The following is a 14,262-nucleotide window of genomic DNA, read 5'->3' as shown; positions in this document are numbered from 1 at the left end:
AAACTATCATAATATCCTTTTAGTGTAAGAGCTGTTTGAAAAGACAGCTAGAAATTTCAGCTTGTTTTGGTGGGATGGGGGTTTTGGCCTGCCTGGTTACGTCACCAGGCGGTAAATTCGTTTTAATAGACCAATAACAGTGTTACAAACCTTTGCCAATAATGGCTAGTTTTCAATTTTCCCCTCCCCACTCAGACCACTCCTAGGAAAATTCTTGCTTGGGGAAATTGCTCTTTTTTTGTAAGGTAACCAGAAATTATTTTGATATTGAGAGTAAGACATCTGCATTGGCCCGTTAGTATCTGCTTAGTCATATGACGCAATATTAGTTCTCTGTAATTCCCTTCCATTGGTGGTAGTCACTGCTTATTTAGCTGGTCACTATTTTCAGTAGCTGAGCAAGATGTCCAGCAAAACATATGTTATGTGCCATTGAAGGCAACTTTTATTTTACACTTCTAGGAATTGAACCTGACAAAGACAATTACTGAGCATGTTATTCCTTGGCCTCGTTCAACATTATAGCAGACGGTGTCGGCAACCACTGACTGACTGCGTCATAAATAACTACTCATTATTATTTGTAGATCAGTCAGTCACCATTTACCCACAATGCCTCATGGATTTGATGCTATCAAACACGGCCCTTGTCTCTATTAGAATTGTCTGTGCAGCACTCCTGCTATGTGTCCACCATAACCCTAAAAATAACCCCTAGCCGCAGAAACTGTGGGCTGGAGTATCCACTTACTTAGGCAAGATGCAGAGAGCATAGTGCCACTATGTTATGGTATGAGTGTAGGCTGCCCTTACATACATGTGATTCCCCCCATTCTTAAGACTTAGCTAGATGTCAACTAATATGTTTTCCGGGTTAACACTGCTTTGTGAATGAGACCACAGTAATGCTATCTGTTACGTGATGACTAACCCTGAAAGCTCTTGCCTGGTCCTGTAGGTATGAACTTGAATAAGCGGGAGTTGAGTGAGCACGTGGAGTTTGAGTCCCAGACGTACTATGCAGCATTTGCGGCCGAGTTGGAGGCCTGCGCACAACCAATGTGGGGTCTCCTCACACACTGCAAAGTCAAAGTGAGTCCAATATCCCTCTTAATTGTAATGCAGATCACGTTACGGCTATTTGACATTCAGGTGTTAAGCACAGAAACCGAAAATGATTATACCACGAATCATTGTTTATTTGCAGGAGACACAGGAATACACCAAGACGGTGGTGCGCTACTGCTTGGAGACTCTGCAGATCTGGTTTGATGCCATTGGCTTTGTGGATGAGGTAACTCTGCAAATATGTACAACAGTCAGGAAGCATTTTGTAGACAGAGGTTTCCTTTAGTGTTTATATCTGGTCTCTGTTTCTCTGTAGCTTGCTCCAAATCAGGTGACGTTTCACCTGCCACTGCACCGTTACTACGCCATGTTCCTAAGCAAGGTGTGGCAGATCTACAACACTTTTAAGTTCTGTTCCTGGTGCTTAAGCTCTCTTTGTTGTGAGTTGACTGTGTCTATTGTCTCACAGGCAGTGAAGTGCCAGGGGCTTGACCTGGAGAGTCTCCTCCCAGACCAAGAGATGCTCATGAGGATCATGGTCCATCCACTCCAGATTCAGGTATTGCACCAATAAAGGACCATTACACATGCCATTTCAATGCCTTGATAATGCCTCACATGTCAGAAGAAGTTGTGGGTGAATACGGTCCTGCAATGTCTAAAAAGGAAAGGCTGACTTCCCTCGTATATCCAAACAGTTGTTAGTCTATTATATACACACACACACACACAGTGCATTCGGAAAGTATTCAGACCTGAGAACAGGTTTAGATTTTTATTTAGCAAATGTATAAAACATTAACATACCTTATGTTAATAATACCGGAAAGTATTCAGACCCTTTGCTATGACACTTGAAATTAAGCTCCTGTGCATCCTGTTTCCTGTTTCCATTGATCATCCTTGATGTTGCTACTACTTGATTGGAGTCCACCTGGGGTAAATTCAATTGATTGGACATGATTTGGAAAGGCACACACTTGTCTATACAAGGTCCCACAGTTGACAGTGCATATCAGAGCAAAAACCAAGCCTTGAGGTCGACGGAATTGTCAGTCGAGTTCTGAGACAGGGCTGTGTCGAGGCACAGATCTTGAAGGTCCCCAAGAACACAGTGGCCTCCATCATTCTTTAATGGAAAAAGTTTGGAACCACCAAGACCCTTCCTAGAGCTGGCCTCACAACCAAACTGAGCAATCGGGGAGAAAGGCTGACAGAGGTCCAGAGTTCCTTTGTTGAGATGGGAGACACTTCCAGAGGGATAACAATCTCTGCAGCACTCCACCAATCAGGCCTTTATAGTAGTGGCTAGACAGAAGCCACTCTTCAGTAAAAGGCACATGACCGCCCACTTGGAGTTTGCCAAAAGGCAACTAAAGGACTCTCCGACCATAAGAACAATATTCTCTGGTCTGATGAAACCAAGATTGAACTCTTTGACCTGAATGCCAAGCGTCACACCAAACTGGTGGTGGCAGCATCATGCTCTGGGAATGTTTTTCAGCGGCAGGGACTGGGAGACTAGTCAACATCGAGGGAAAGATTAACGTAGCAAAGCACAGAGAGATCCCCGATGAAAACCTGCTCCAGAGCGCTCAGATCCTCAGACTAGGGTGAAGGTTCACCTTCCAACAGGACAATAACCCTAAGCACACAGCCAAGACAACGCAGGAGTGGCTGCGGGACAGGTCTCAATGTCCTTGAGTGCCCCAGCCAGAGCCCGGACTTGAACCCAATCAAACATATCTGGAGAGACCTGAAAATAGCTGTGCAGCGACGCTCCCCATCCAACCTGACAGAGCTTGAGAGGATCTGCAGAGAAGAATGGGAGAAACTCCCCAAATACAGGTGTGCTAAGCTTGTAGCGTCATACCCAAGAAGACTCGAAGGGTGTAATCGCTGCCGAAGGTGCTTCAACAAAGAGTAGAGGGACTTAAGTAAATGTGATTTTTATTTAAAAAAATCTTTACCTGGTTTTATTGTCATTATGGGCTATTGTGTGTAGATGAGGACAAACTATTTAAAGTTTTGAATAAGGCTGTAACGTAACAAAATGTGGGAAAAGTCAAGTGGTCTGAATACTTTCCGAATGCACTGTATATTAGTCGTCGACTGACTTGTTTAAGCGGTTCCTATGTGACTGTGCACTCTGGAGGTACCTTAATATTTGTTCAGTGTAATGTATACAGTAGGTACATAGCAGTTTATGTTAATGTCCCTTGTGTTTTCTTGTAGGCAAGCCTGTCGGAGATCCACAGTAACATGTGGGTCAGAAATGGTCTGCAGATTAAAGGACAGGCTATGACCTACGTGCAGTCTCACTTCTGCAACTCTATGATCGATCCAGACATCTTTCTGCTCCAGGTATATACTACTTTCTTCAAGGTGATTACAACATTAGGGATTGTTAGGTCCTAAACTCCATTCAATAATTGGGAAGAACAATCTTTCGACAGGTGTGTGCCTCGAGGCTAGATCCAGACTACTTCATCTCTTCCGTGTTCGAGAGGTACGGTCGACCCTTCTGGAAAAGTCCTTTCGACCTGTCGTTTTTTGCCGAACTTCATTGACCTTGTTTATCATCACCTGTTGAAAAATCCCATTTTGAGTAACTAGTTGACGAGTAGCCCGGAGGTTTTACTGGCAGTAACATGTGTTTTCATATGCAGATTCAAAGTGGTGGACCTGTTGACCATGGCCTCTGTGCACCAGAATACTGCACTTGACGGGGAGCAGGAGAGGCCAATGCTGGAGGGAGCCTTGACGTTTCTCGTCATCTTGTCCAGTCTTCGCATCCACTTGGGTAAGTGCAGATGCAACAAGGGAGAAGAAAGTTGTACATCAACAACAATTGGTATGTTTGTACACTATATTAGTGTTATCCATCGTTTTTTCTTTTTATACATTTGTAATGAATATTTCTCCCTTTCGTTGATAGGCATGGCAGATGACGAGATTCTTAGAGCCGAGATGGTCTCCCAACTGTGCATGAACGACCGTACCCACAGTTCACTGTTGGACCTCGTATCCTCACTGTTTTATCAGCCTCACAATTCACAGTATAATTAATTGAACATCCTTACCCGTGGTTAGTATGTTCTCACTTTGATTCTCATAATGACTTGTTGGTAGCTGGATATTTGGTCTCCAGATTTTCTGTTGTCAGTAACCTTTTTCTGAAGCGCTAGTTTTTTCTTTTCTTGGTAGCATGTGTAATTGTGTTGTCCTTGTTTTACAAAATGGAAAACCCACCAAAACACCTTGTTTTCATCAGACCTCCCCTTGTTGGTACATGTGACTTTGATCATGACTAGTTTAATCAATGAAAAATTGCATCATTTAACACGCATCAATCTTGCCGTTTTTACATTTTGGGATCCCCTTCAATTATGCTGCACATTTGCCCGGGTACATACTTTCCTGAAGTGAATATTCAGATTCCTGAGAATCCCAACCCCAAGAGTGGGATCGTCCCAGGAAGTTGCAGCTTTGAGGAGATGCTGTCTGCCGTGGCTGACTTCAAAGCCCCCGTGTTTGAACTAGGGGGTTCCATGCAGCAGGGCATGTACACACCTAAAGGTAAGTTGTCTATTGTAGTTCCTGGCTTGGGATGTGTTCACTAGGGAAAGAACGGAACTAAACTGGGAGGGACCTCGATTTGTGCAATAGAAACTCTAGTTTTCACTTCAAAACCGTTTTACAACGGTGCAATAAGTTTTTGCTGCGGTGTGTGACTAATGAATAGATGCTGTCCAAAAGCTTTGTTGGATCAACACCAAGCATATTGTTTTCATTCAACATAATCACTGCTTTTCCACCAGTCTGCCTTGAGAGGGCACTCGTGCACCACAATTGACTCTAGTTCTACCCATGCAGAAGCCTAGGGACTTGCACAATTCACAAGTCTCAATCAAGACGTGGTCCCTCTTGAAGACTTAATTATTGTCCTGTACACAATTGAAATTGGCCTAATTTTTTGTGTTTTTTGTGATGGAGACCTCATACAGTCTGTATAATGTTTTATGAGACCATTCTGTGATGATATGATTGTTCTGTTGGCGGTTTTATTAACCCTTATTTTACCTGGTGTGTTCTCAGTCAACTTATTCTCATTTACATAGAGACATTGGAAAGGTTTGTGGGTAGGCGGTAACAGCCAGAACCGCATTAGGTTTGTGTCATTGGAGGCGTCAGATTGTCATTGCAACGCCACATTTCCTGTCATTGCACATTCCACTTGGGGGCAGGCTAACTCCACTTTCTGAGGCCCCACGAGAGGGAAGAAAGAAAAAGAAGAATTTTATGGCAACGTGACTTTTTAGCAGCCTTCCTCAAGTATTGGTCTTTCTGTTTTCCAGCGGAGGTGTGGGAGAAGGAGTTTGACCCCATCATGGTTATTCTCAGAACAGTCTACCGTCGTGATGTCCAGTCAGCAATGGACAGATACTCAGCATTGTAAGTTAAGTCACTAAGTCTCCAGCAAGAAATGAATGGTTTATTTTACAAAAAAAAAAAAAGTGTGAAATAATTTTCAGGTTTTGAATGACTAGGTGTGAGTACGTAGTTATTTTAACAGTACATTCAGAATGTTATGTTATGTTATGTAGTTCTGGTTCGTTAAGTTTTACAGTTGGGATGGTCATGTTTGAAACCGAGTGGGTGGGTGTCATGCCCTGCATAACAACAATAATTCATTTAATTTGTAAAGTGATTTTCTCAGACCCAAGATGTAATTCAAAAATATATTTTAATAAAATAACAATCAAAGCTGTCATCAGGTCCGGAGCACATGAGAACAGAATTAGCAGAGGTTCTTGAAAGCCTTTCTGAACAGCTCTGCCTTTTTTAAAGAAGGACCGACACTGCAGCCCTAATAGTGTCTGGAAGTATGTTCCAGAGCCGCGGAGCCGCGCAACTGAAAGCCCTGTCACCCATAGTTTTTCGTCTGTTAGAGGGCTGCTGAAGGGAGACTGACCAGGAGGAGCGACGGGTGCGTATTGGGCAGCAGAGTAGAATGAGGTCGGACAGGTACTTGGGCCCTGAGTTGTGGATAGCCTGGTAGATGTTAACCAGGATTTTGTAGTCAACGCGTGAGCATGTGGGGAGCCAGTTGAGGTTGAAGACATGTGCAGCACATTTCTGGACATTGTAGCCTGTTTAGGCACTTGACAGATGCACCAACAAAAAGGGTGTTTACAGTAGTCCAGACAGGATGAAATAGTCATGGATGAGTCGCTCACCTGCGGGATGTGATGGCGTAGGTTGTAATCTGGCAATGTTCTGTAGATGGAAAATGTGACTTACTGGCTCGCTATTCCCACCTGTGGTGAAGAGGGGTTCGGGCCAACGTGGTGAAGAGGGGTTCGGGCCAACGTGGTGAAGAGGGGTTCGGGCCAACGTGGTGAAGAGGGGTTCGGGCCAACGTGGTGAACTGGGGTTCGGGCCAACGTGGTGAACTGGGGTTCGGGCCAATGTGGTGAAGAGGGGTTCGGGCCAACGTGGTGAAGAGGGCGGGGTTGGTTCCAATATTTTAATTGCGAGCTGTAATACAACTGAGAATCCTTCCTTGTGAGATCTAGGTTGGACGTCTCCGAAGACAAATGTGATGGTTGGGGTGGAAGAGAGAGATGGTGTTAGGTTCATTTCCTGACGATCTCTTTAAGATGTGAAGTGACTAAATCCACTGAAGTGTCCTCTCCTGGCAGCCCTTCTTAATTTGAAATAGCAGTTTAAGGGCAAGGAAAGATTACATGAGTAATGGATGAAACATTTTTCTTGCTCTATGATTTCTGTAAATACCAAATGTAGGCTATATTGAACCAAGGCAATTTTAGAATTCCAAGCTATTCAATCCATGTTGAACAATAAATAAGAATGATTTTGAGTTATTTTTAGATCATCACATGTTGAAACGTGTACGGCGTGTAGTAACCCTGTCATGACACCAGGTGATCGTATTTCCCCCTTGAAGCATATTGAAGCTGCAATATCCCCACAAGTCTGTGATAGAAGGCTTATGTTACTCGTTCACATTGACGGATTGCCTGTCAACCAGACCACGTTGTTATATAACCACGATTCTTTCATCGCTAATAGCTTGTCTTTTCAGACGATCGGCTGTTATTTTGCGTAGACTGACAGTGTGGTAAATTCCACAGGAGATGATTTAATGTTACGTTATTACCTATGCGTTTGTGATGTTGGGTTGAGCTCTATTGATTATTGCTTGGAATTGACCTGATTTGTTGTTGTATCCAGCTTGAAACAGTCCGGGATGCACACGACGGGGAATCCATGGCCACCGTACAAAGAGAGGACTCCTCTGCACCCATGTTACAAAGGCCTGGACAGGCTGTTGCACTGCAAGACACTGCACATTGTCATCTTCACACTGCTTTACAAGGTGACTCTTCCAACACCTCTTCACTCACTCGCTCTGTGCATAGGAATTTCATTGTCTCTGATCAAATCTGATGGTGAGATTTGCCCTATGGTTGAATTTGGCAGAACTATAATGGAATGTTTTTTTTTTGTTTTTAGATCTGGCTGGATCACTCCAACATGTCTGAGCACGTTCTGTGCATGGTGCTCTACCTGATTGAGCTGGGCTTGGACAACCAGGTTGAAGAGGACAAGGGGGATGAGGTTAGACCTTCAGCCACTCAGACGACGTTCGTCAGTTTCTTCCTATGTGCCCTTCACATTTACCCCCTTTCTCATGTTCCGTGACTAGGAGCCTTGCATTGAGGAGCACTGCCATGACAGCTGGTTCCCAGGCACCAACCTCTTGTCCAACCTGCACCATGTCATCAACTACGTGAGGGTGAGGGTGCCTGAGACTGCCCCCGAGGTGAAGAGGGAGAGGGAGCCCCCTGCCAGCACCAGCGCCGAGGCATCCAACTTCGGCCAGGTCAGTTAACACCCTGCCTGCACACTGGGTGGTACTGCCTCGACTTATGTATTCATGCTACTGTGTTCAGAATTGCTTACCTCTGGGTAGATGAGGTATAATGTTCCTTCAGTATACTGGGTATTATTTGTATTATGTAGCCTGTCATATATTTTGATGTAGAGAGGTCGCTCTTTGCTAGGGCCATATGTGTTAAAAGCACTTACGTAATGATGTTTTTGCCGTACTTCTGCTCCACAGAATTCCAGGCGTCTGACAGGGAATTGGAGAGAGGTAGCGGTTTGCATTTTGAGTGTTTTGTTTGGTCTTACTAGGAAGACCTGGATGATGTCCTCAGGGCCTTGCACTGTGTTCTCTTCTGACTGTGGTGTAAAACCTCCATTACAACGTTATTCTCTTGTTCATGTCTTATGATTTGTAGCCATATTTAGGTCATTTTGAGTGTGTGGTGTTGTGCTCTGATGGGGTTGAATCTAAGTGTATAATGTGAGTCTGGGTAAACGCTTTTTAACTGCATGTTACCTTGATTGATGGCGCTCCGACAGGGCTGTGTGATGTATGTATATTTAACAGTGCTCCCATCCATTGTCAGGGCAAGTCATTGCAATTGTTCCAATGTTTTTCACATTTAAGGGGGTGGGTTGAATTTTCCTCTCATAATATGAACTAGAACTCTGAGGTTTCTCTTGAAAAGTCAGCAGAATTAGGGGTATTTAATGTGACTTCGATATGTGCGCCGTGCCCATCTGCTGATGGCAAGGGGGCCTCCTAATGTAGGGATGCGGGATCCATCATGCCAAAATGGATTTCTGTGACGTTGTAATTTGAGCAGGCATTTGTGTCGTGCACATAAACACTCCATTGAAAGACAGCATTTTGACATGGACCATCTGAATTGGAAGGAAAGGTGGTCACATGGGTGTCTCTCTTGCTCTCCCTCATCTGCATGTGTTTATTGAGAGGGCCATGGTTTGTGCTGCATGTTTGGAAAGCAGGTGTGTGTAGGAGAGATCTGACGTGTGCCTCTTCTATTGGTAGAATGTGCGGGAGGCGCAGGTGTTCAGCCTGGTGGCGGAGCGCCGGAGGAAGTTCCAGGAGATCATCAACCGCAGCAGCACAGAGGCTAGCCAGGCGGTGCGGCCCAAGAGCAGCTCCACTCGCTGGGTCCCGCCCGGCACGCCTCCCCAGCTGGTCACCGAGATCCTGGAGATCCACGAGAGCATGCTCTCCCTGCTCATCAAGCTGCACCAGAAGTTGTCGGCCAAGCAGAACTCCCTGTCGGCCACCTGGCTGGAGGACATGGACGCCAACCCAAACCGCCACGCCCACGGGGACGGCATCACCGCCATCGAGCGCATCCTCACCAAGGCGGCCACGCGTAGCCACCAGAGCAAGCGCAGCATCCAGGAGATCTGTGGGAAGGTCTTTCCTCCCGTCGCTCCCAAGAAGAACAGCCCCACTGCCAAGAAGACCATGGATAAGGAGGAGAGGTTTGTTACAGGTTGCCACTCCGTTTGCAAAACCATCAACTTATGTGGTGTCTCTTAATGAATACAATAATCAATGTTGAACTGTTTCAATGTGAGGACTTTATTAGCTTTTGAAATGAGAAATGATTTTTTGAAGTGAGTCAAAGGGCATCTGCAGAGAATGAATTTGTAAAAAAATAAAATAATAATATTCAATCAGCGTACATAGAGCCTTGTTCTCGGGCTGTTGCCAGGGCGACTGTGGGCCAGCCAATGGCAGAGGAAGCTGAAAGAGGGTGCTTCACATTTCTCAGACGGGCTGTCTGTGCCCCTGACGCTGTCAGTGGGAATTACTGAGCTGTGGCGCTCCTGTCACCATTTGTTTATGTCCTCTTATTAGGGGTCTCTATTTACAGTCAACCCTACTTGCTGGAAGTCTGCACAGGATCTACAGCCATCCACATTAGGGAAGTAATCACCTTCACAGCCCAGCACCCAGTCACATACTGTAGCCGTGCTCAGAATAGGCTCTTACGTTGTAGTTTGTATGTATCAGTGTCCAATGCTACAAAGCCAATCTCGCATGATCTAGTGTGCCTTTGTGGCGGCGTCTGAGGAAAAACAAGCGTTGTGTAACGGGCAGACCAGTCACTGTCTGGAAATGGTAACGCACTGGTTGGTGAGTGGTGGTGATGTCAATGGCTAGCCATTGAGAGAAGGGCTTTCGGTGCATTATTAAAACGAAGCATTTCCACTTACACATGGAAGCTGTTGCTATGGTGATGGGCTAACCCAATCAGTGAAGAGAATGGGCATTACTCCTGCATCAAAATAATGGAAGCCTGGGCCAAATGCCTCAGCATTCTATTTTAAGTACACATTTTGATTAGAATAGCTCTGTAGGATTTTTGGTTTGTTTTATGTGTGGCGGTGTCACCTCAAGTCTCCGACTATTTCCAAGCTATGCAACACTTTGACACTCATGTGAAATGGTATGACTGACTCTTTGTATTGATGGCAGTTTTTATATGGAAGTAGTCTTCTGTGATTTTGAAGTTTTGTTTTCCGTTCAGGCGTCAGAGGGCTCGAGAGAGACAGCAAAAACTCCTGGCTGAGTTTGCCTCCAGACAGAAGAGTTTCATGGAAACAGCCATGGATGTTGGTAAGGCAGTGACTCATTTGGTCCAGCACCATTTCTCATTCTCAAAGCGCATTCCTATTGTTTTCCCCATCTATGAGTTATTGTGAATGTTGGGTCGGTCTTCTCAGAAACCTTTCCAAGCTTCTAGCTGTACTTATGTATTGACAGATTTATTCGATGGCGCAATATATATGCTAGGACTTCTTGGATACGGGGCCCGGTTCGCTATAACATTGAAGTGGACTCCACGCCACTCATGCTGAGGACATTTTATGGACTCGTTCCATTATAGCCTTTGAAGGAAAGAAAGATTTGCTTCCCCCCCCCACTGTGGCAAGGTGACACTGGCCACAGCCCTCGGCCCTCCCATGGACTACCTACACTTGTTAGGCGCAATGAGAGGAAAGCACTCCCCTGGGGTTGGAGCCGTGCTGGTCGAGTGCACAGCGGATCAAAGCACTAATAGTGGTATGGACTCCCAGGGACGACCCTGACCCAGCGTGGTTAGCGGATGAATAATGGTCTCTGTGATCAGAGGGAACACTTAGGCAGGGTTTAACAATGTAAATGGAGTTTGCCTATTTGCACAGATTTTGAAGAAACGTACAATTGTTTGAGTAGTAATTTCGCCATCTTATTTGCAGGTGTCCCAGCTGACAACGCCCCACATTTATTGAATGGATTAGCTTGCGTGTCCATCTCCTCAGTATAAAGATTGGTCATTGGCTTCTCATGAGCTATGTTTGTTTCACAGATTGAATCAAAGGTCACAGAGGATATGAATATTTGTGCTGGGATTTTGACAAGGCAAATAGGTCCAATGGTGAAAGCATCTGTTCAAACACGAATCTTCCAGTGCTCTTGGCCACAGTGGTTATGGGCTTTGTGGAAAACCAAAGATAAGACCGACATCCGGGTACTATGATGTCTTGTGTTTTTATGCGCAAAGACAAAATCCCCTTTTTTTTGAATTCCCGTTTACAGTGTTGCATTTTTGTTCTCGCTCCTAGCTGTGTGCCACATGAAAGATTACCATTTTGAATACGGTGAGGCTCATGCGTTTCAAGATATGATCCTATTGTTTCTGAGCATTCATGCGTTTGACTCGGGCAACAGATGTTGCGGGCATCTGCTTTTTAAATGGATTTTGTAGCATGACTTATTATGGGCTCTAAATTGGAATGTTTATGATCTAGATTTTCGCGTGTAAATGACTTTGGACAGTGATTTGTTTACGATTGAGCAGTAGTAGGCTATGCCGTTGGAGGGTTGAAAATGCCACCGCATCCTTCATAGGATGCCATCTGAAAGCATTCAATTTGTCACGACAACTATCCTCACTCAATCATGCTACAGTGTTGACTGCAAAGATGTTACACGTATGTTGTTCAGGAGCATAGCCAGGCAGTCGTCCTCCATAGCAACACCAGTGTCCTTGTCTCCAGCTCAGCGTGCACTGACGGCCCGAGGCCTGAGCTGTTCCGTCTAACGCCAACTGTTTTTTTTCATTTCCCCTGGAACACACCGACCTCTCCCGAGATCAGTCCACCTGACGCAATAAATCAATTCCAACACGGGGTTGACATTTCTATGCCGTATTTGCTGTTCAAATTGAAATCTTTTAACGTTTTTTTTTCAAATGAAATTTACATCAGTAATTAATCTCTAGTGCCACGCCAATCACTTGGACAGAGCAAGCAGAGAGCTGAAAGTGTTGACGCGAGGCACAGTCCTTTCCACTACAGTAGAGTGAGTGGTGGACCAGTATGTCTGAACGCTACCTGTGCTCTTGTCAATGCTTATCTTCTTTAACCACCCCTTCTCCACTTGCAATTGAGAAAATGCAATTGTATAGGAAAATACATGCTATTTCACTGAAGTGGAACTGTTGAGACCCGTGTCCCACCGAATAGAACTAGTCATTGATTTGCTCTGAATTATGAAAGAACAAAGTAATTGAGCGTGGTATTATTTCTAGGAAGGAACGCAAGCTTATCTGGCACCTCCTCAAATGGCATTTTATTAACTGCCTGTTTTAGCCAGCCCCAAAGACAGCAGTTTCACACCACATTACCGCCACACATGGCTTGCCAAGATCTTCCCCGAGCTCCAAGTACTTATTCCAATATGTTTGTCTCCTCGTTTAATGTCAATTGCTCAGAGAATCTGTTTTTAGAATGCAAAATTGCTATCCAGCTCCAAATGGGATTTGTTCTAGATGATATCTCCAGCATTTCTGATGAAGCCTCTTATTTGTATTTGTATGTGGTATTATTGAAGTGTTGAAGTGAGGAACCAAAAGTAACCCTCTTTTGTTGTCGTGTGTCTGTCAGAATCCCCGGACACTGAAGCAGCCATGGACCTGGGTGCCTCTGAAGTAAAGGAGTCTGAGGTCCTCTATGACTGTGTGATCTGTGGCCAGAGTGGCCCTTCCACTGAGGACCGGCCCACTGGCCTGGTTGTTCTCCTCCAGGCCTCCTCAGGTACTACTGCACTACATCCCCCCCAGTAGCCCCCTCCCTGTTTCACATCACTAGATGAATGGCCTCACCACCGTCCTGGTTTTGTAGTTCAATTTCAACCACCACCTAATGAAATGGCAATACGGAGTCATTTGAACAGGGTAGTGTATTTCATAGATAAGAACATTAGCATTCCCTTTGCACGGCCCTTGCCGATTTAAACCAAAACAGTTATTCATGGCAGCTTGGCTCCACCATATTGGAAATCTAATTTTAATAGGTAGTTGAGCTGTTTTAATTGGCTCATTTATCATTCACGTTGATCCCTGGCTGCGTTTTCATACAGCCTCTCTCTGCTAAGAGTTAATTTCGATGCCATGCTGCCCAGACAGAGGATCATTCACTGTCATGAAAATAAACGGCATGTTTTATTAGTAATTAGTTGCGGTTTGGGAACACTTGCAGCCTCAAGGTCAAAAGAACACCTTATATGCTCTGCCAACTGCTATTTCATATGATGCCTATCAAAAGACAATGTAAACGCTAAGTTAATTATCTCTCCGATCATTATTGCACACGGTCGTCTTGTCCTTAGATTGGAAGCCATAATCATTGGGAGCGGGATATTTTTCCCGGACTGCCGCTGATTACTGAGAGGATGTGCGGGAGACGAGCTGTCATTATCGACTGATTTATCACTCACTAATCTCTGTTCCTGATGTGGAAAAGGGGAAAAACGTCTGCTTTTGACTACAGGCATTCCTTCAACGTGACATGTTTTCCACACTATGTAAATGTTATGCAGACTTATAAATGGGAATCTGAGAGCTCCTTATGTGTAGTAATACATTATCACTCACTAACGAGCCCCCGTGCTCTGACTCTTTCAGTGCTGGGACACCGATGCAAGAGCGACGAGGCGAAGAAACTGCCAACCACTGACGAGGAGCGCATCTACCCAGCGGACACGTGCGGAGCTGCTCACGACGTCAGGCTGGCTCTCATGCAGAGCTTCTTCAAAGATGTAGGTGTCTGACTCACTCAAATCAAATCAAAGTATTTATATAGCCCTTCGTACATCAGCTGATATCTCAAAGTGCTGTACAGAAACCCAGCCTAAAACCCCAAACAGCAAGCAATGCAGGTGTAGAAGCACGGTGGCTAGGAAAAACTCCCTAGAAAGGCCAAAACCTAGGAAGAAACCTAGAGGAA

The 14,262-nt window shown here is 45.0% G+C and overlaps 1 protein-coding gene across 4 annotated transcripts in view; it reads left to right on the top strand.

Moving 5' to 3' along the window:
- The window catches only part of LOC110501466 (E3 ubiquitin-protein ligase ubr3), a 42,193-nt gene that overhangs the window by 5,027 nt on the left and 22,904 nt on the right, over positions 1–14,262 (top strand). For 2 of the 4 annotated variants that reach the window (XM_021579053.3, XM_021579052.3), the window contains exons 10-27: positions 959–1,092; positions 1,208–1,294; positions 1,385–1,450; positions 1,538–1,627; positions 3,304–3,432; positions 3,525–3,577; positions 3,738–3,871; positions 4,007–4,092; positions 4,506–4,647; positions 5,427–5,523; positions 7,327–7,471; positions 7,609–7,713; positions 7,802–7,978; positions 8,219–8,251; positions 9,017–9,468; positions 10,521–10,609; positions 12,922–13,071; positions 13,941–14,074. In XM_021579053.3, the coding sequence (XP_021434728.3) occupies positions 959–1,092; positions 1,208–1,294; positions 1,385–1,450; positions 1,538–1,627; positions 3,304–3,432; positions 3,525–3,577; positions 3,738–3,871; positions 4,007–4,092; positions 4,506–4,647; positions 5,427–5,523; positions 7,327–7,471; positions 7,609–7,713; positions 7,802–7,978; positions 8,219–8,251; positions 9,017–9,468; positions 10,521–10,609; positions 12,922–13,071; positions 13,941–14,074 (2,303 nt within the window). The remainder of the gene's footprint in view (positions 1–958; positions 1,093–1,207; positions 1,295–1,384; positions 1,451–1,537; positions 1,628–3,303; positions 3,433–3,524; positions 3,578–3,737; positions 3,872–4,006; positions 4,093–4,505; positions 4,648–5,426; positions 5,524–7,326; positions 7,472–7,608; positions 7,714–7,801; positions 7,979–8,218; positions 8,252–9,016; positions 9,469–10,520; positions 10,610–12,921; positions 13,072–13,940; positions 14,075–14,262) is intronic. The other 2 variants (XM_021579056.3, XM_021579055.3) reach the window with 1 other exon arrangement.

The sequence above is a fragment of the Oncorhynchus mykiss genome, chromosome 22 (genome assembly GCF_057628025.1).
Source record: "Oncorhynchus mykiss isolate SJ-2025 chromosome 22, ASM5762802v1, whole genome shotgun sequence".
Classification (NCBI taxonomy): domain Eukaryota; kingdom Metazoa; phylum Chordata; class Actinopteri; order Salmoniformes; family Salmonidae; genus Oncorhynchus; species Oncorhynchus mykiss.
This window is presented reverse-complemented; position numbering and strand designations above follow the sequence as displayed.